General features: G+C 42.1%; 1 protein-coding gene across 1 annotated transcript; it reads left to right on the forward strand.

Moving 5' to 3' along the window:
- The first annotated feature begins 215 nt into the window (after window positions 1–215).
- Window positions 216–18,762, forward strand: MIS18A (MIS18 kinetochore protein A). Its single transcript, XM_022552969.2, has 5 exons — window positions 216–608; window positions 4,656–4,722; window positions 6,961–7,083; window positions 9,659–9,755; window positions 10,345–18,762. The coding sequence occupies exons 1-5, from the start codon at window positions 266–268 to the stop codon at window positions 10,423–10,425; spliced, it is 711 nt and encodes a 236-aa protein (XP_022408677.2). The 5' UTR covers window positions 216–265; the 3' UTR covers window positions 10,426–18,762.
- The last annotated feature ends 2,227 nt before the right edge of the window (window positions 18,763–20,989 follow it).

Here is a 20,989-nt window from a genome sequence, read left to right on the forward strand (position 1 = left end):
AGACGCTTCCCCTCCTATGTAAGAGGCTGCACTCTCTCCCCAGGCAGCCTAGCGAGCGGATCTCGGGCAGCCTCAATTTCCTAAGGCTGGAAAGCGCGACGCAGGCGCAGTGACTCCCCCGCCAGGCCCCGCTCCACCGCGAGCAAGCGCGCTCCCAGGCTGCCTGCCGCCCCTCCTCCCTCACCCTGCGCCGCCTCGCCCCGCCTCGCGCATGCGCAACGGCGTTTTTCCCGTGACTCTCCGCGGCGCAGGCAATTTGTAGCTAATGGCGGGTCCTTGGTCTCAGGCTTGCTGCAAAAGATGCTCCTCTACTAGCTGTGCGTGTGGCGACAAGGGCAAGTGGAGCAACTCCTCGCTCTTAGGCAAGCGGCTCTCAGAAGACTCGAGCCGCCACCAGCTGCTGCAGAAGTGGGCGAGCATGTGGAGCTGCGTGAGCGGGGACCCGTCGGAGGCCAGCACGGAAAGGACGCGGCGCGAGGAGGCTGCGGAGCCGGCGGAGGAGGAGGACAGGCCTCTGGTGTTTCTGTGCTCTGGTTGCCGGCGGCCGCTGGGCGACTCGCTGAGCTGGGTGACGAGCCAGGAAGACACCAACTGCATCCTGCTGCGCTGTCAGTTCGGGCGGGGGGCTTAGGACTTAGGACCGCCTTCTTCCCGGGTGTGCCGCACCTGGGCGGCCCCGGAGGAGGCGGAGGTGTTTCGGGGCCTCCCAGGGTCTTTATTTTTATTTATTTGTTTATTTATTTTTAATAAATTTATGTATTTATTTATTTTTGGCCGCGTTGGGTTTTTCGTTGCTGCACGTGGGCTTTCTCTAGTTGGGGCGAGCGGGGGCTACTCTTTGTTGCGGTGCGCGGGCTTCTCATTGCAGTGGCTTCTCTTGTTGCGGAGCACGGGCTATAGGCGCGCGGTCTTCAGTAACTGTGGCATATGGGTTCAGTAGTTGTGGCTTGCGGGCTCCAGAGCGCAGGCTCAGTAGTTGTGGCACACAGGCTTAGTTGCTCCGCGGCACGTGGGATCTTCCCGGACAAGGGCTCGAACCCGAGTCCCCCGCATTGGCAGGCAGATTCTTAACCGCTGCGCCACCAGGGAAGACCCTCCCAGGGTCTTTACAAGCAGAAAAATCTGAGACGGTGAGCTGTCCCAGAAAAAGGGGAGGAGGAGAGTCATCCCTGCACCTTGGACTCACGAGTGACAGGTTCTTTTCTGAGGTTCCCCCATCCCGGAAGAGCAGTGGATGAATCAGTGTCGTCGTGAGCATTACTTAGAAAAAAATGACCAACTAGGTTGTAAGCATTTAGGGTGTAGATATTCTGTGTTACTCCTCATAGAAATTAGCGGGCTGTTAATCGGTAAATAGTATTGTTAATGGTTTAGGACATTAAGCTTTTCAGCTGCCTGCTTCCTTTGGGGGATGTCAGGGTTGATTTCTCAAGTCTTCATAGTTGTATCAGCGGACACCTTTACCGTCTGAAGTGTTAACAACCGTAGAGTTGACAGAACATAATGGTATCAAAAAAATTAAAGGAGACTTGCAGTAAAAGCACCAACAATCCTATCAAAATTGGAGAGGAAGGAGGATGTAGTAAACATACAGGTAACTGGTAGAGCCAGTATCTTTTGAAATCTTTATGTTTCCCCAACGTTTCCTGGTTTTGTTGTTTTCATAGTATTTGTATAGGGGAGTGGTTCACATATTTTTTCTGAGTTGGTGTAAAAATGTATGTTCTTTTTGGACTTGCGGTTTTCAAGATGAAATTTATGCTCTGTTTGAATTCTGTAAATATTTTATGGCAGAAATTCACCACTGATTCGTTCACATTTGTGGAATGTTTTCCTTCCTGGGATATATTGGGAAGAAAGGAGGACAGCAGTGTCCACCTGTTAACCTGAAACTTTTTGGAACCTCTTTTCCTTAAGGATGCAATTAACGATAATTGCTGAGTCCCTTTCAGTTGTTAAACAAAAGCCTAAGAACATACATTTCCCATACAATTCATTGAGATTAACCCTTTGCAGCTATTAAAATAAATGGAAAAGGACTTATCTCCCAATGCTGACACTCTCATGTCCCCACAGTTCAACATACTTTATTCTCATTTATACTTCCAGATACTCTCCATGCATGTATGAGCATGTTTAAATATGTAAATTTTTTGGAATTCCCTAAAGATGTAAATTTTTCAAAACATACTTGAGATTATATTATTTATACTGTTAAGCATCCTTACTTTTTTATTCTGCACATATATTCTGAGTATTTTTCCATATTAGTGCATATAGATATACTTCACGTTTTTAACAGCTGCTTGTCGTACCCCCGCTGAGAGGCTGTATAGATGACAGCCCTCAACTGCATGGGTTTGAATCCTGGCCTGCCACTTACTAGCTGTGTCTTTTTGGGCAAGCTACTTAGTCTCTCTGTGCCTCAGTTTCCTCCTCTGTATAAATGGGGATAATAATGGAGTGATTAGGAGGATTAAGTGAGTTGATGTGTGTCATGTGCTCAGAAGACATAGGAAGTGCCACGTAAGTGGTATCTTTAATGGAGATGCTGTTCATCCGCCCAGTCTGCCCCTGTTGACAGAGGTCTGGGTTTTTTCCCAGTGTTGCCACCATTAGAACAACATGTATGTATTTGGGTTGATGTAGATACAGTAGGAGAAGCTCTTGCTTTTAGTAGGTGAGTTTATGTCATTTACATAAATGTCATTGACATTTATGTTATTTTTAAGAAATAATATTGATATGTTTGGTGCTAAATCTTTACCATCCTTTCTGTTTTTACGTCTTTTCTCTCCTTTATCACGTGGGCGCTTTTGTTTTATCTATGAAAACACTATTCTGTTATTTAGTTTGTCTATACCAGTAGTTTTTAAAATTTAAAAAGTGTATATAAATATCCTTTTTATCAGCTTTAGACAAATTGATTTAACACCCTCCCCCCCCTTCCTCCCAGTGAAAGATTAGAAAATGAACGTTGGATTAATTTCCATTCCCCTCCCCGCTCCAATTAGAGTTAGTTTAATTGTTTTTACCTTGTCAAGGTTTATAACATTTACATACTGTTCCGTAGCCATAGCATCGTCATTTAGCTTTAATACAATGTTTCTGTGAACTTATTTCTCAAGTCCAGGACTCTTATTAATAATGAGAAGGCTTATTAATAGCTTTCTCATTCCTGTGTTGTTTATTTGGTTAATCTTCACCAGTGGTTTCCCCATCCCCAAGAAAACTTCAAGTTTGGGTGCTTGAAAATGTCTTTCTGTTGTCTTTATACAGGAATGTCAACTTGGCTGCATGTTCAGTTCTGGTGTCATGCTCTTTGCTTTTTCCAGGCACAGGGAGCAGCTAGTGCAAAGGCCTTGAGGCTAGCAAGGCCGAATGGTAGATTAAAGATAAGATTTAGGGAGGAAGGAAGGGGCCAGAAAATTTAGGGCCTTGTAGGCTGTTCTATGGGATGAGAATCTATTCTAGTGCATGAGTTGTTATTTAAGCAGGAGAGTGATATGACCCAGTCTTTTCTTTGGAGGATGCACTGAAGAGAAGAATAAGCATGGAAGTGGGCAGGTCAGTGAGGAGCTAGTTCAGCCGTCCAGGCAGAGGAGGTGGAGGTGGTTTGGGGGCTGGAGTGAGGGTTGTGAGGTAGAATTGACGGGATTTATCTGTGGAGTGTCAGTGCACGGAGAAGTGTAAGGAGACAGTGAATCAGGGGTGATACCGATTTCTGATTTGAGCGATGGGTAGATGGAAGCGGAATTTACTGAGTTAAGGTAGACTGTAGAGGAGGTGAAATCAAGAGTCTGTTCTGGCCATTGTAGGTCTGATGTCCTTTCTTCATGTCCCTCTGCTCCCGATTCTCCGCCTTTAGTGTGTTCTGAACTTGGGAAACGGGAATGTTTCCTGCTGCTTCTAGGGTTTAGCTGTGACCCCTGTCCAGGTTGTGGTCTGAAAGGTTTTTGGCTGAGCTCCTGAGGACCCTCTCAGTTACTTCTAGAGAAACGAGCTCTGCGTGTGAGATCTGGAGATGTACGCACAGGCTTTTATCCTATTCCTTGGGTTGATCCCAGTTTTACTGTGTCTGGCGGGTATTCTTGATAATCCGTGATTTGAGGTTATAATTGTCCCAAATTTTACTGTCAGTTGAATTTTTTCTTCCTAATTTTATTCACTTTGTTAATTTCAGTGTTTTCTGGGAATGGAAGGAAATAACTCTTATTCTGCTATCTTTTTTCCAGAAGACCCTGTACATTTAGTTTTAAACTACCCCGTGTGTGTGACTTTTGAGCCTTTATTTTAATTTTATTTTTTATTTATTTTATTTTTTTATTATTATTTTTTGCGGTACGCGGGCCTCTCACCGCTGTGGCCTCTCCCGTTGCGGAGCACAGGCTCCGGACGCGCAGCCTCAGCAGCCATGGCCCACGGGCCCAGCCGCTCCACGGCATGTGGGATCTTCCCGGACCGGGGCACGAACCCACGTCCCCTGCATCGGCAGGCGGACTCCCAACCACTACGCCACCAGGGAAGCCCAAGCCTTTGTTTTTTTCTGGCCTTCTGGGTTCTAAAATAAAAGTTGAATTAGAAGTTCTCTCAATGTCTGCATGTGTACTGTAACAAACTGCATTAATAAATTATTGTTACTTTCTTCTTTCTAGGTGTTTCCTGTAATGTTTCTGTGGATAAGGAACAGATACTATCCAAACGTAAAAATGAAAATGGTTGGTGAGTAAGGCTATATCTATGTGAATATGTACATTAGAGAAAATGTTTATTTTTCAAATAAAAGTCTTTAAGGAGACCATCAGCAGTAAGATTTGGGATAAAACTTTTTTCATGGTAATCAGTATAAAATCAGTCATTCTAATATACCAATTCTTGAGTGCTGGTGGTCTCCTTTAGACATGAGATGGAAGAGTTTCTAAACCTCTCGGGGCACATTCTGACACTCGCTTTTTGGGTGTTGGCGCTTGTTGTGAAGAAAATCGAAAATAAGAATAGAAAAGGAAAATATCTGTATCATGGAATCTCCAAGCCAAAGGATGCTTTAGATGAATGCTCCCTACCTTTTTCATGTCATGGCACCCATAGAAAATGCTAAGGTCATGCATACACACATATACGGCCTATTGAGGTAAACAGACAGGGCTGGAGAAACAGCAGCATGGGGCCTCCAGCACTGGCAGGCCCTGTGCTGCCACTCCAATGGTTGAAGTGGTCAGAATCTTGCTATACCTGCCATGCATCTGCTGCAAGTGGCGTCCCCAGCAAACTGAATGGGAAGCTCTGCCTTCTAGTATGGTTGCCCGAAACGTGTCACACTGGTGTATATGAATAAGTGGTACACAAGCAGTTAAACAGAAATTAATGATCGTATATATTTTTTATTTTAAAATGTTGGCTTTTAATTTTAGTAACGTTAGATTGTCCCATTCAAATGAAGTTTATTTTAATTTAAGAAATGACTATTTAAGGAGAATTAAATTCACAATAGGACAGGTAGTATGTGGATATAACAAAAATTGTACTGTTGGCATGCTGGTGATTAAAATTTGGAAAACCCAGCCTTAGATCATTTCTTACTTTGTAGATGAAGAAAGCAAGGCCTGAGGAGGTTACAGCTTCACTCAGGACGCAGGACTAATTAGTAAGGGCGAGGATGATGCTTTGTTATTTCTCTTTGTTTCCTGCAGAGTGTACTCTACTTCCCAGCTCTAGTCATTTTGACGTCAGCTTTACCATTTTTGCCATATCCGTGTAACAGCTGTGCTATCATGTACTTAATATTTTTCATTAAATTGACTCCTAATTTTTATTTAAATGTATTTAAAAAGGAATCTTTATGTTACTGCCATAAATGTGTCATTTGTTGTAACTGGAAAGTAGCTGTGGAGATAATTACACTGAAAACACATGTTATTAAATTCTAGCTGAGATAGTATTGCCTGGCTGGTTCTGAGCCTGAGGTCTGTTCTCCTACTGTTAAAAGATTTCCAACTGTGAGATGCAGGTTAAAGACATTCTAGCACCAGACTGAGACTTTCTTCTCTTTATATATAATCAGGATTGTTAGAGAATTGAAAAGGGAATTGACTCTCACTCTGAACCAGTGTTTCTAAGTCCTGTTTACTTGTATCACCTGAACCCATCCTTTATGCCAAACTATGGCCCATGGGCCAAGCACCGGTTTGTTTGTTTTTATTTTTAAGATTTTTTTTTTTTTGATGTGGACCATTTTTAAAGTCCTTATTGAATTTGTTACAATATTGCTTCTGTTTTATGTTTTGGTTTTCTGGCCCCGAGGCATGTGGGATCTTAGTTCCCCCACCAGGGATCAAACCCGCACCCCCTGCACTGGAAGGCAAAGTCTCAACCACTGGACCTCCAGGGAAGCCCCAAGCGCCTGTTTTTGTAAATACATTGTTATTGGAACACAGATCAGTTATGTATTATCTGTGGCAGCTTCTGTGCTAACAGTGGTAGAGGCAAGTAGTTGCAACAGACACCATATGGCCTGAGAGCCTAAAATATTTGTTCTCTGGATCATTACAGAAAAAAATTTGCCTATCCCTTCCCCAGAATGTTAATGATCCTTGGTGGACAGTATAACATTAAAAGGACATGTAGAATCTTTTTGTCTTATTTCAGAATTTTAGTTAATTTTTCTTAATACTGAATTGAGGCATTTGCATTCTAGGAAAACACTACCTTAGTACACCCTCTTCTTGTCACTTTTGTACATGCCCTTTGTCACTGGATACTTAAGGCAATGCCGCCTGGAGGCGACTGTCTACATTTCTGATGTAAGCATCTTACTATCATTTTTTTCCTTTTTTTGTACATATGACTTAGTAGGGTCAGAATAACATACTTTAGCAACTTAAATGTTTAGGTGTTTATGGATCTCAACAGTGGGATTTTTGTTACAGCCAGTTCCTAAAGCAGTGGCATTTCTTGTTGCAGCATCCTGGAGACTTTGTACTGCGCAGGATGTTCACTCAACCTCGGCTACATATACAGGTGCACACCCAAGAATCTAGACTACAAGAGGGACTTGTTCTGTCTCAGTGTTGAAGCCATTGAAAGGTAAGTTTGATGTATAAATGAATAGCTCATAAATGAATTCTCAGAAACTTGCTTCCAGAGAAATTGGTATGAAAACATCGAAACTAAATCAACACTGGTTAAAATATATTTTTAAGTAACTCCTGACAATAAAGCTAGTGTTTTTTTTTTTTTTTTTTTTTTTGCGGTACGCGGGCCTCTCACCGTTGTGGCCTCTCCCGTTGTGGAGCACAGGCTCTGGATGCGCAGGCTCAGCGGCCATGGCTCACGGGCCCAGCTGCTCCGTGGCATGTGGGATCTTCCCGGACCGGGGCACGAACCCGTGTCCCCTGCATCGGCAGGCGGACTCTCAACCACTGCGCCACCAGGGAAGCCCCGCTAGTGATTTTTTGTTTGGACCCGATTTATTTGCTATTGGAAAAATCTGTCATTCTAAATTGTAGGAGAAAACACTGAGCACATTTTTCAGAGTAAAAATATGTTGTTTTTCTTAACAATCGAATTTAGTTTAATAGGATTTTTTTTTAAAAGCCATTGTGTGGATCAATATATTTTGTCCATTTTATTTTTCCCTCTAGTTTTTAGTCTCCTAGAATATCATAAAGAAATAGGACAGAAATGGTCAGGAAAGAAGCCCCTTTGGTGTTCTGGAAAAGTAGAAATACGAAGTCCAACTATTTCCTTGGGAGTGGTAAATAATTGTCTGCTTGTTTTGAGAGATGCAAGGAAGTACCTTCATTTTTCAAGACTTCTAAAAAGCGTGAGGAGACTAGGTGAATTAGGGTCTGATGACAGATATCTTAATGGCCCTCTAATTCACTAGCCTTTTTAAAACAGGAAACAATCAGTTGACCCCAGTGTATTTTCACTTATCCTGGAAAAGATGTAACCCTTAAGATTTTAAAGATGCCTAGGAAACCTTAAGTATCAGGAAAGAAGAACAATTTAAGAAGAAAAAAAAAATGCCTACACTTTCATCACTCGGGGTATTTCGTCACTCTGGTTGAATTTCTTAGAGTTTCTCTTTAAAGAATTTAAAACAGTATTCTTCTTCTTATAATTATAATTTTTCATTTAATTATTCTTCGATGACTGCAGTTTTGCCACCTTCTTTGAAACTAGACAGGTTTAGGTCAAAATTATAAAATTTGCAAACTTTTTATATTCCTTACACAAGAGAATAGTATAGCAAGCACTGCTCATTGATGTAAAGCATGTAGGCCTGCCTAGAGAGGGATCAGATCTGTTTTGGTGTTAAATAGAAGACCCAGGCCCAAACAACTGCTCCCTTAATCTCCATGAGAACTTTACTAAGATTTGTGAAGATTATGTGGGGGAGAGTACAGGTATAAACAACGTGAAGTACGGTTGGTACAAAACTTTAAAAGTGATGCATATCTGTATAAAAGAAAATGTGTGGAAGATTTCTCCATAGAGGGTCATAGTATTGAAGCTGTTTTTTCCTGAGCAGTTGAATACCTCTTGCGGCATAATTTTAATGACAAGGAACCTGGTTTGTTTTAGAAGTGGATGCCCTCTGTAAGGTTTATTTACAGTGTTATAAATTACTCAATACCGTTTAATTTTTTCCCCCCATCTCATTTTTCTTTTCTAAACAGGATATTAATTGCCTTCTGCAATTTTGCCTCCCATGTCATTTTTCAGAAATTTAATCAATTTAATCTTGGGTTTCCAAGAGAAGACTGTTCTTATTTGACAAAAGAAGTGACACATTGAAGTCGTTAACATGTAATGAAAGACTTCTACTAAAGAAATGCAAAAGAATCAAGTTTCTTTTTTTGAGAAATACCAGCACCTCCTTCCCTACTGTTTAGATTTATTTGTTACCAAAGCTGGGCCTCTTTTCCTTCCATTACCAGGCCAATTTTTCTGTTCTTTGTATTTTCTAAACCACAGCATCTCATCACCCCAGAGAGTGGAGCAAAACATAAGTTACAGGATAACTGTTGAAGTTGCCCAAATCTAGGTAATCAAGAGTTGACTACACAAATTATATACTAAAAGTCAAACTTGAAAATGCACACGTTCCTGAGAAGTTACATTAAAAAAAAAAAAAAAAAAAGGGATATAAAGCAGTGGCTTCTTCAGGATCTTTTAAAACTTTAAAATAGAATTTTGAACCATGAGTGGTAATGTTTTGCCAACCAACTTACTACAGAGCAAGTTGATTTCCAATAACAAAATACTTATAATATTGGGAAATATGTAGGGCTCTCGGACAAAGCTGTTATGGAGAAAAACATGATTTCATGTAGTTCAGCTTCCTGTGTAGGTTGCTATTAACAAAAGTAGTTGTTTTATGTGTTTACTTGGTACTAATGTATAGTTTGATATACATATTCAAGTTTTAATATCATTATTTTTTGTATTTATTTATTTACTTACTTACTTATGGCTGCGCTGCGCTGCATGTGGGATCATAGTTCCCCGACCAGGGATCGAACCTGTGTCCCCTACAGTGGAAGCGCAGAGCCCTAACCATTGGACCACCAGGGAATTCCCTTAATATTATTCATGTAAATTTTATATTTACTCCCTTTTCATGTTTTAACTCTGTACTGTTATTATACTTCAGTTATGTTCTAGGGTCCTCTGCAAAGCAAATGGTGTCAGAAGATAAAGAGCTTTTTAACCTTGAAAGCCGAGTTGAAATAGAAAAATCTCTGAAGCAGGTAATCTTGTTCTGCACTTTTTGTATCTTTGTATGAACAGCTTCCAGTCAGTGACCAAGTGCTCCTCCGCGAATAATCCTTAATGTGTTTTGTGTTTTGACCTTAGCACTTTCATGGGAAGAGAGTGCTTATTTTATTTTATTCTTACTTATTTATTTCAGTTGTTAGTAAACTTGATTTTGGGGGGGAGCCAAACTACAAATTAAGCTAAAGCTATATCAAAAAAATAATAAAGAAGACATTTCATACTAAAATCAAAGCAGTATATATTATAAAACTATTAAAATAGAAATATATCTTCTTAAATCAATATTTCACGGTAAAAATAGCCTTGTTTTTGAATGTTAACATCCTCTCACAGATAGGCAAGATAGTGATGAACGTATAAAAAAGCTACAGATTAGAGGTTGAGAACTACTGTTAATAAACTTATGTCTTATTTAAATGGAATTCTGTTAAATACTTAATATCTGTGTGTAATGCATAACATGATAAGAAATTGTATTAATGATGAATATTTTAATCATATTTAACCATGTATGATTTTAATCATGTATTTTTTTTTAATATTCTTATTTCAATTCAATAGATGGAAGATGTTTTGACAGCATTGCAAACAAAGCTTTGGGAGGTTGAATCAAAATTGCCCTTTACCAGCTGCAAAAGCTGAAATCTGTTCCAAGTCTCCCGTTCTGGAGTCCTTCGCTGATGGACAGTTGTTTCATATGTAGCAATTCTTGTTATAATTTACTTCACTTAGAACTGAAAGAATTCAAAATGGTCATGTACTTTACATTCTCTTGAACTGATCAACTGATCAAATGAGAAGAATTGTAGAATTACTTTTCCAGCTGTATTTGATGGTAAAAAGATGATTGTTTCCTAAATTCCAACTTTAAAGTCATGATACTTCCTGGAAGTGAAATTTAGTAGTTTTTATTTTGATAAACCGCCATAATTTTCTGAACGGTTTTCTCCTCAGTACCAAATTCGTTATTCTTTATTTCTTATTTTTTTTAAACTTTATTTCACCTTTAATACTTTGAACAATATTTAATATTGAGTGGTAAGAAAATCTTAGAAGTTTTCCCACCCACTGTGTGGTTGAATCTCCTCTGAAAACTAATGCGTACAGCTCTGTGGAGAAACTGGTCAGTTGAGTTATTTGTCAGAACTATTCAAAACCTGGCACAAGAGCAGAATAGCATGTATTCTAGTGGCGGTAGAATTCCACTTGATCCTGTTTATTTACTACTATATGCCAAAAAAACCTGGCAGAATATTTACCAAAAAGAGTAGTAATCATTTCTGAGGGTGGGGTTCTGGGGAAGTTTTCAGTTTTCCAGTTTTCTATAATGTAAGACTTAGAGTAAGCACATGTTATTTTTATAATGAAGGAGAAAATAAAGATTAAAACAAAGTGCTTTACAGTTGATTTTTCCAAAACAGTTATTTACCTGAGCTCAGAAATCCTGGTGTCATGAACTCTACACATTTACTGGGCATGGCAGTGTGAGGGTCCAGCTTAGGACCGTCAAGGTAACCCCACGTTTCCCCAGGCCGTCTCTGCTTTTGAGTGGACATGAGGCCACATAATGTTAGCACTCAGCATGTTTGAGAACTTCCCTGACTATGTCTGAGGAGACTTAAAGTTGTCATATAAAAGTTCCCAAGTCAGATTGACTCGATCATTGATCATTCACAATTATTGAGTTCTTTTTTGATGTATCTGTCAGCAGCCTCTAATAATTTGAAACTGGGGAGCCGTCCAGGTCTCTTCTCAAAAACAGCCATCCTGCCTCAGTAAGCTTGAGGGAGCCCCAGGGGCCTGTCCTTTTACGTGCTTCGGTGGCACTTGCATGGAAGTTCATTTAGAACAGATGGGAGAGTATTTTAACAGCGAGATTCAGCTAACTTTCTGGTTGCACGGGTAACAGAATTCTCCAACAGTCACTTTCAGGGCCATTCCAAAGACCTAGGCAGTTTGGCTCCCTAATTCCTTTTACCCTGTTCATTCTGGGGCAGAATTTCTAGCTAATCCATACATCTTGAAAACTACTCATTTCACCAATAAAGAGTAATTTCTAATATCCACAGTGCTAACCAAGCCTCTGTTGTGGCTTGGGAAGTAAACAGCCCAAGTGCCTTTGGTGGCTTCTCCAAGTGTGGGCCTTTCATTAGTGTTTCCCTGCAAATTCGCCACCCCTGGAAATTTATCTCCAGTTAGGGTCCTTCGGATGAAGTTAACTACCCGTCCCTGGGGTGTAGGTGGAGAGCTCGCACACATTCATATCACATGGTCTTTGCTGAAGCATCTAAAAGCAAATCCCAGGAAATATATATATTTATATATATAATATATTTTTATAAAATATATATCTCCTTGTAAGGCACAGTCCGTATCTGGCTTCTGCCTGTGATGTCACTGAAGGGATGGCCTTGCCATCACCATGGGAGAGAGCGCTCTGAGGCTCCCACACTGCTTACTCGAGGGGTCCATGTGAGACTGCTTTATCCTCCCTGTGTGCTGCTCTGTGGCACTTAGGAGGAGACGGGCCTTTCCCACACTCCGGGCCAGCCTCACCTGAGGCCACCTGTTCCCTGAAGGCTGGTGGCCTGGCTTTTCTGGCTTTGCATGATGTCTCATCAGAATGCTATTTTTTTTTTTTTAAACTTGCCTTAATATAGCCACATACTTAAACCTACGACCTAAGGAATGAGTTCTTGTTTCTGTTCCTTATCACTGAATAATGCTGTGCGCTGTTGTTTCTGGTTACTAAGCCCTGGCAAAGCACTGCCCATGAGCAGGAGTAAGCGTCCTGAAGCTAGACATGGACATTCCAGTGCAAATTGCACAGGACTCAACAAAGAGGCTTCAGATAGGATCTACCCAGAACTTGTTTCTTCAGCCATCTCTGTGAAAGGTTACTACCCAGTCCTTTAGGGAGACGCTGTGGAGGCTAGTATCAGGATCTGTTACATGACATTTACAGATCGTTGTAAACACATGTGTGTCGAACACTGTACATGGTTTTCATCCCAGAGTGTGGGTTCTGCTGTTCTCAGCAAGCTATCCTGTTATGTTCATAAACTTCCAAGCTGAAGTGCTTGCTCTGGGGGTTGCTTGTGTAGGATTGATACCTGAATGGAGTGCGTCCTCCCTGGTGATTCTAGTCAGGCTTCCGGAATTTAAAATGGACAAAACCAGGAGAGTGCCTCCTTGCAGAGATGGGTCTGGGTGTTCAGTAGGAACTTCTCGAGAGAAGGGCCCCTGATGAGCAATGTGATGAGATTTTGAGGGAAATCTCAGGGGTAGCAGAAATCCTGGGCTGGAGTCCCCCCTTTAATTGCTTTATTAGCCATGTGACCTTGGGCAAATCATTTAGTCATTTTGAGCCTGTTTCCTCTTCTGTAAAACGAAGTATAATAACCTGCTTCCCTTGCATCAGATAAATTAGACAATGCTTATGATGGTACTTTGAAAGCTGTAAAGCATCCAAAAACAAGTGACAAAGATTTAGCCTTGTTTAAATAGGGTGGATCTGGTTTAGTCTTCTAGCCAGTCTACCCATAAGATTGTATGGATGTAAAAGAAAAAAATCTGAAACACCATATTAAAAAAAAAAAAAATATATATATATATATATATATATATATATACACTGGATTTAGTTCTTTCTCTGATTACAAATACATGAACATTGTAGAAAATTTGAAAAGTAGAACAGTAGTACAAAGAACAAAATAAAACCCACACGCAATCTCACAACTAGAATAATTATTCACTTTTTGGAGTATATCCTTGTTTTATATGCAAATTTGGAATTGTTCTTGTCATATTGTTTTTAATAAAAATATATTAAACATTTCTGCATCATTAAACATTCCTTTATAACCTGATTTTTAATGACTACCTAGGATGAAATATCTACTTTAAAACCTGTTTAAAAGTGATCCTATGGTATGAAATTCACACTGTTTAGTAGCTTAACAATTGAGTTTACTTGTCAAATAAGAGAGGAGGCATGAAAGAAATCTTCAGCCAGTCACCTCTTTGTCTAACACCAGGGTGTGCAGGAGCTGAGAGCCAATGGTTAAAATTTCAGGAATTTGTGAGCCAGTTGTTCAATCCTTGGTAGCTTCAAATTGGCCACGATTAGGAATATTTACACCAGAGAACTTTGCAAGTGCTAAAAAAATCAGGATTTCTTCCCCCCAAAGAGCTGGTTTCCCAGCACATTACTGTATATTTTGAACCTCCCTCTATACTGTTTGACTTGAAGTTTGAGAAAATGACTTCTCTCTTCAACACCCAGGAGACCAAGTCCTAAGATCTTTTCATTAAATAAGTCTAAAGTGAAATGCTGTATCTTTAGACCTTAGTGATTCAGTAGTCACAGTCTTGACCTCTTCTGAGGAAAAAGTAAAAAACCTGAAAGCAAATGACTTAAGATTTTATATAGTCAATGTTGCACACATTTTTTTGTTCTTCCTGAATAAGATAAATTACTGGGCAGTTGCTTGCCTGGGAACATGCAGAGAAAGTTCGTTTGCCATCACTTTTGAACTGAGGGAAGATAATTTACTCTTCAACCCAGACATGTTCTGGGTACTGATGGTTAATTTTGTTTAATGAGAGCTGGGTTCCATCTGTAGGGTGTTTTGTCATCCAGGCCTCTGATCACGATGGTCCGAGTGCAGCCAAGGCCAGTCTATATAACTGTAGTCTCTTTGGAGCGTTGACACTCGCCTAAAATCTTGTGATGATAATCTGAGAGGCAGAGAGTGTGAAGTGAGGGGATCTGAGGAAGGGATGTTCTGGAGTCTGGAGTTTTATTGGCCCAAATGTGATTTCAAAGAGAACTGGCCTCATTTCATTCAAATCAGCCCCCTCTTGACCTCTGCGAGCTTGACAAAATTTAATTAACTCGATAACTTTTTTCCCCTAAACAATGGCCACCGTGGTTTTTAGATCCTCGATTTAATTTTAAGGCGGAGAGGGGGACAAGGTAATTTCTCAAGGGCCCTTTCGACCTTACAACTCATGTAAGCTGAAAGGAAACCAGAAATAACTCAAAGGAAGGAAATGAGAATCCAGGAGCTGTTCGAAGACTTGAGGATAATTTAGTTCTCTTAATGCCGTCACCTTTGTCTCAGCTGCAGGCTTGTAATTTCGGAGGCTTCTTGAGAATCATAGAAATTTTGCAAAAGTAGGATGTATGTTCCATTGAGTAACACTTTCCAAAGCAAATACAAGAGTGTGTGACCATTTTGAAGAGAAATCTTATGAAGCCATCAAAGAGTTTTCCCTGAAGGGGACAGACAGCTGCTTTTCACTGTCACAGTTGCCTCCCCGGGGGTCGCCTTTCTGTTCTTAGGCAGCATTTAGTGATCATTTGCTGTGTACCAAGGGCTGTGCTCGGAGTTCCACCTAGCTTGTCTCACCCCATTCTCACAAAACCGTCTTTCATAGAAATCCTTATTCCCATTTTATAGATGCAGAAACTGAGGCTCAGAGAAGTTAAATAAAGTGCCTGAAGTCCTGCTCGGCTGGTGAACGGAGCCTGGGCTTTCCTCCTGTGCAATGCTGCTTCTTCTCTACACTGGGTGCATTTGTGGTGCTTCCTTGCTTCCTAGCAGTAAAACACATAAAGGGAAGCTATATCCGTTACTGTAGTATTAGCAATTTAGTGTCCAGAGGGTTTAGAAGTCATGAGCTTCTCCCTTGTTTTTTTCTTATAATTGAAGCTGATTGAGCCCCCTTGATGTGAGTTGCCTTCCCTTCCTTTGTCCCTACATTGAGATTCTCTGGTTGTCGTATCTCCCGGCCTCTCCCCTGCTCTGCCCAGAGGTGCTGGCTGGCCTGTTTCAGGCTCTCACCTTTCCATGTATCTTACGTCTCCCTTGCAGCCACCTTCTGTGTGTCATTGATGTTACTGCACTTATCACACCGAACATCATATTTTATGTTTGTGTGTTTAATGTCTGTCTCTCTATTGGAGTGTTATCTCCACGAGGGCAGTGATTTTATCTGTCTTTTGGCTTGTGCTGCAAGGAATGCAGCCACGTGGTAAATGCTCATTTATTGTTCAATGGACTGCATGAATATTGCTGCATCACGTACCTATTTTCTCACATTGTCAGCCTCTGTCCACTCTGGTTTCTCGACTCTCACCCTGCAAGCATGCCCAGGTCTCTTCTTGGTGACAAACATCCTCCCTGTGACCCTGCTATCCTACCTGTAACTGTACCCACTCCGCCCTGTGTGGTATTCCACCCTGGGCATTACTGAATCCACTCTTTTGAAAGCCACCAAGGAGCTCCTTCAAAGTGCTACTGTCTCTGAAAGCCCTAAAACTTCCAACAATTTAAAATTGTCCTCCCCTTTAAAATTCTCTTCTCAGTTGTCCGTATTTGTTGGTGACACATGATGAAATATGCAGGGGCGAGATGCCATGAGGCCTGGGATTTGCTGTAAAACGTTTCAGTAAAGTAACTATACAGCAAGAGGGAGGGATCGCATGGGCATGGCTTGATCACTGGTCATGGTTGCATGGGTATCGGGCTTCACTATATCTTTATTGTTGTGTGTGTGTGAAAGTTTTTTTAATAAATTTATTTTTGGCTGCGTTGGGTCTTCGTTGCTGCATGCGGGCTTTCTCTAGTTGCATTGAGCAGGGGCTACTCTTCATTGTGGGGCGCAGGCATCTCATTGCGGTGGCTTCTCGTTGCGGAGCACGGGCTCTAGGCACACGGGCTTCAGTACTTGTGGTGCGTGGGCTCAGTGGTTGTGGCCCGCGGGCTCTAGAGCGCAGGCTTAGTAGTTGTGGCGCACGGGCTTAGTTGCTCTGTGGCATGTGGGATCTTCCCGGACCAGGGCTCGAACCCTTGTCCCCTGCTTTGGCAGGCGGATTCTTAACTACTGAGCCCCCAGGGAAGTCTCTGTGTGAAAGTTTTTGTCAGACCAAAAAACAAATGCTCTCGTGCTCCGTCCTTAGCGGCATCTGACCTGCCCTCCTCCTTGCTGCCCTTTCTGGCCGCTCTCCTTCCTGTTGCCTCCCTTTGCTTCTGCCCTTGCCTCTGCCCTTGCCTTTGTTTCTCTCTCTAGGGTCTCTTGGATACTTCCCACCCTGCCATGACCTCAGTGGCCAGTGCTGGGTCTCTAACTCCTACAGCCCTGAACTGTCTCCCCAGGCCCTGCTCTGAATTCCCAATGACCTGAATCCCTCCACCACCCTAGCCCCATGCCCTCCAGATGCATGCAGCATGTTTGCTCTGATGGGAACTGACCGTTTCTTCTCAAGGCCCTGCGCAGCCCTGTCCCCTTCCCATGCCTCCTGAGTTCTCAGTGACATTGTCCTCCTCATTGTGCCCTGGTCGCAAAACCCTAGAGTCACACAGCCTCTTCGCCATTCCTTGCCCCACCTCCAGTCAACTGTCAGGTGCCTTCTCTTCTTTCCCAAAGCCTCTTCTTCCCCTCCCTGCCCATTTCTCCGTTACCATTTATCCTTATTCAGGCTTCATTATTTCTTGCCTGAATTATTGCTTAGTTGGTCTTCATGCTTTAATTCCTACCCCCGATCCAATGAACTCACCATTGTCAAATGAATCTTCTCACGTTCGGTATTACATCATAGCACACGGAATACAGTTCTGTTAATCTGAGACTCCAGTTCTCCTGATCTGGCCCCAGATGGCTTCCCAGCTATATCGCCCACTTTTCCTATCTGGCACTCTAAGCTTTTGTCAACCAGAACACGCTTGTGTCTCACCCCTGCCCTTTTTCTATATATAGAGAGTTCTTACTGTCCTTCGGGGTCCTGCTTGAATGCCACTTCTTCCAGGAAGCCCTTGCTGATTTCTCAGTCAGCAGTAACTTCTCCCACCTCACCATTCCTGAATTACTTCAGGATGTTCTTCTTGCCTCATATGATTTCATATAATAATTTTGTGGGAAACTTTCCTGCAAGACTAGGATTTTTTTTTCCCCATGGCCCAATGTGTTACGAGACTTTGTGTGCTGGAGATAATTAATACTTGTTAAATAAGAGAAGAATTTTAATCCCTTGTCTACTTTGTACAGTTATGATGATAAACGGAAAAATGTGAAAAATGTCTAAGCTGAGAAAAAATTTTATACCCAAGCATTCTGAATTGCTTTTAATATTTCAGAACTGACATATAAGACTAAAAAGAAACTGCCCCAAAATGCAGTGGTGGTGTGGGGTTAGAAAATTCATTGTTAACCAATGTAAATAGGAATTCAAGGGAAAAATACCAAGTTGAACTCATTTACATGTGTAATTACCCACCTGTGATCACTCCACTGTCTTATGTATTCCATCTTTCTCCTCCCACATCCAGTTAAAAATACTTTGTATCATTTTTTTTTCCTAACCAAATACAATGAATTCTTGGAATTGGGGGTGGGGTGTGGATGCAGCTCTGCCACTTGAAGCAAGATGCAAACGGGCCTCACGTGTGCAGTCAGTGTGGGACAGAAGCTAAGCAGATAGACATTTAAGCCACATTCAAATATGCAAGAGGAGGTTTGGAAATAAATGGCATTGGAAATATCTTGCTGCTTTTAGCCATCAGGAAAGCCATGAAAGAAAACCACAGCTCTTAATAACGTGGAAATCCACCCTATGGTAACCTGAAATTGTTGCTTCCTCTCATGAGAAGGTACTTGATAGGGTAGGAAGGTGTCAGGGGCTTTGCCTTCTCAAGACACTCTTTTTGCGGGTAGTAAAGGATGTCTCAGAGCTTGGGGAGAGAGGCCCTTGAGCTTGAAGAGGCAAAAGAAAAGTGGTTATTTGGGTTCCTTAGTGTCTGGCTGTGGGAAGGAGTTGTAACCCCTGGGGATGCTCTCCAGGGCGCCTGTGGTCCACAGTGCAGGGCTGTGTTGGAGCAGCCCTGGCTCACCCAGAGGGCAGGGGCCTTCCCGCGAGCCCCTGGCCACTCACAGCACGGGCATCGCCTCCCAGACCCCACCAGGCCCGCTGTGAACCAGAGCCTGAATTCAACAAGACCCCCGGTAATCCACACGCACGTTCACATTTGAGATGCGCTGCTTAGAGGACAGGGAATAAACGCCCCTTTCGTAGGCTCATCTGTTTGGTCACGATTATTAATGCCTCTGAACACCATAGTCATTTTTTCAGCGCCTCATTTGACACTTGTAAAGTAGGTTAGTATTACTCTCCGGCCTTTGAGGTTTTTTTTTTTTCTTAATCAGACCACAAGGGGCCGCATTTCACCACATAAATACTCATCGCGTCCAGCCTGATCACATCCACAGCGGCAATCGGAGTTGCTGCAGAAGCCGCTTCCCAGAAGTAGGCCCCTGAGCCTCAACCTGGAGTTCATCCATCTCAGCTCTTGTAACCAAGCTCCTTAATTAAAGTAACGGGCAAGGCTTCTCCGCGCCAGCCCCCGACCAGTGCCAAGGGCTTGGGTTACTCTGCATTCATGCTGAAATTGTCTACACCTACACTCCCACAAGCTTTCCCCCAAGAGATTTACATTTTACACTGGGAAGTTAATTATGTTTTCTCTTTCAGTCATTTCTTATGTTTCCATGACTCAGGTTCATTACTAAGTCCCCTCCCCCAGTGCTTTTGAGACCTTAATGCTGCGTTTGCCAGCTCCCTTTGGAATTGCCAAGAGGGGTGTCAGCCTTCCCAAGGAAGCACATTTCTGATCACCTGGCTCATGTGTCTGACGCACAAGACTTCCCAGGAATCCTCGCCTCTATCAGTACCATTTATTCATTTGGAAACATTAAGGGCCACTATTATTTCTTTATAGGATGAGGCATCAAAAGCATTTTATTCATATTAAAACATTTTCCAACATCTTAAATAAATTCAGACAATTCCATTTTGAATCAGACTTCTATTCACTGAAGCAGAAGATTGATTTTTCTATACCCGTGCATTAAATTATTTTGCTCAGCAGAATATAGCTGAGGCAAACAAATAATGCTGTGAGGTCGGAGCAGACTAGGAAGCCTGGCGCCTTAGGGCGTGGGTCCCGCTGTGCTCTAACTAGCAGAGCAATTCGCGTCCTTGGCTTCCTATCTCCCAGCCTCGGTTTCCTCAACTGTATAATGAGGAGGCTGAACTAGAATGGTCTATATGTCTCCTCCTTTAATTAATCCAGTAAAAGCAATCAGAAGTTTTGTTGTTTTAATTAAGCATTGATTTGAAATCGAAAACTGATAGCTGTCAGCTCTCTCTGTCAATAGCTGGTAGAGAGTCATACCAAGCATCTGTAATCTGATGGGCATCGACAGTCGTAGGTGGCTGGCAGGTGGCGCGTCTTGAAGATATTCTTGAATCAGCTCACGGAATCCTGAATAGGATTAACACATGGGTGTGTGAGCATTTAACAGCATCTCTGGTCACCAACGTTTGATTGAGAATCTTAATTATTAAAATACATTAGTGATTTCTTTTGTCACTACTTGAGTTGCTTTCAGTGAAAAAAATATACCTCCTTCTGTAGTCGTTTCACTTTTGCTTGTCCCCCTGTTCTCTCCCCCGGCCCTATCACTGTGTCCCCTTAGCAAAGACATAACCAACCAGAACTTAAATTAGTCGGGGTTGGATGTCAGCCACAGGGTAGGGCGAGTGAGATCCCGTGATACCAGCTCACCAGGCAGAGTTTCCAAGGCAACCACTGTTGTCTGTATCTTCACTCTGAAGGGAAACCTAGGAGAATCTCGTCCTGACATGGCTCCGAAGAGAACCAGCGTGGGGTGAAATGATCTGTGAATGAGGAGACTTTGATTCCAGCCCTGTGTTTGTTTTACCTCTGCAAGGATAGATCTTATTCACATTTATTTTCTCTAGCTCTGAAATGAGGATTTGAATTGAACTATCTGGGGATGGGCAGTTAAAAACAGATTTAAAATATACACACACTACGGGTCTGAGAATCACTAGATGATCTTCCAGTGATGAAGAAGTGACAGAGTCAGAAGTCTCACAGGAAAAAGAAATAATTTTTGCCATTAAATGAAGTATTAGCATGGGCCAAAATGCAGAAAAAGGGGCAGAGGACAGTCCCCAACCAGAACAGCTTCCATCTTCAAGATTTTCTCATTGTTAGTGAAACTATAACATTTATTGTCCAAACCAAGACACATCAGAGGGTAAAAGGGGGAGATATAGTAATTAAAGGTCAGGCCAGGATGACAGATGTAAACCTTCCCAGGCTAGCCTGTGTGT

Source organism: Delphinapterus leucas, chromosome 4, assembly GCF_059928025.1.
Source record: "Delphinapterus leucas isolate spDelLeu-1000000601 "Yukka" chromosome 4, BTC_Dleu_Yukka2, whole genome shotgun sequence".
Taxonomy (NCBI): Eukaryota; Metazoa; Chordata; class Mammalia; order Artiodactyla; family Monodontidae; genus Delphinapterus; species Delphinapterus leucas.

Coding starts and splice junctions, on each gene's coding strand:
- MIS18A (XM_022552969.2), top strand. CDS start 266: ATGGCGGGTCCTTGGTCTCAGGCTTGCTGCAAAAGATGCTCCTCTACT. Junction 7,084..9,658: donor AGTGTTGAAGCCATTGAAAG/GTAAGTTTGATG, acceptor ATTATACTTCAG/TTATGTTCTAGGGTCCTCTG. Junction 9,756..10,344: donor TAGAAAAATCTCTGAAGCAG/GTAATCTTGTTC, acceptor TCAATTCAATAG/ATGGAAGATGTTTTGACAGC.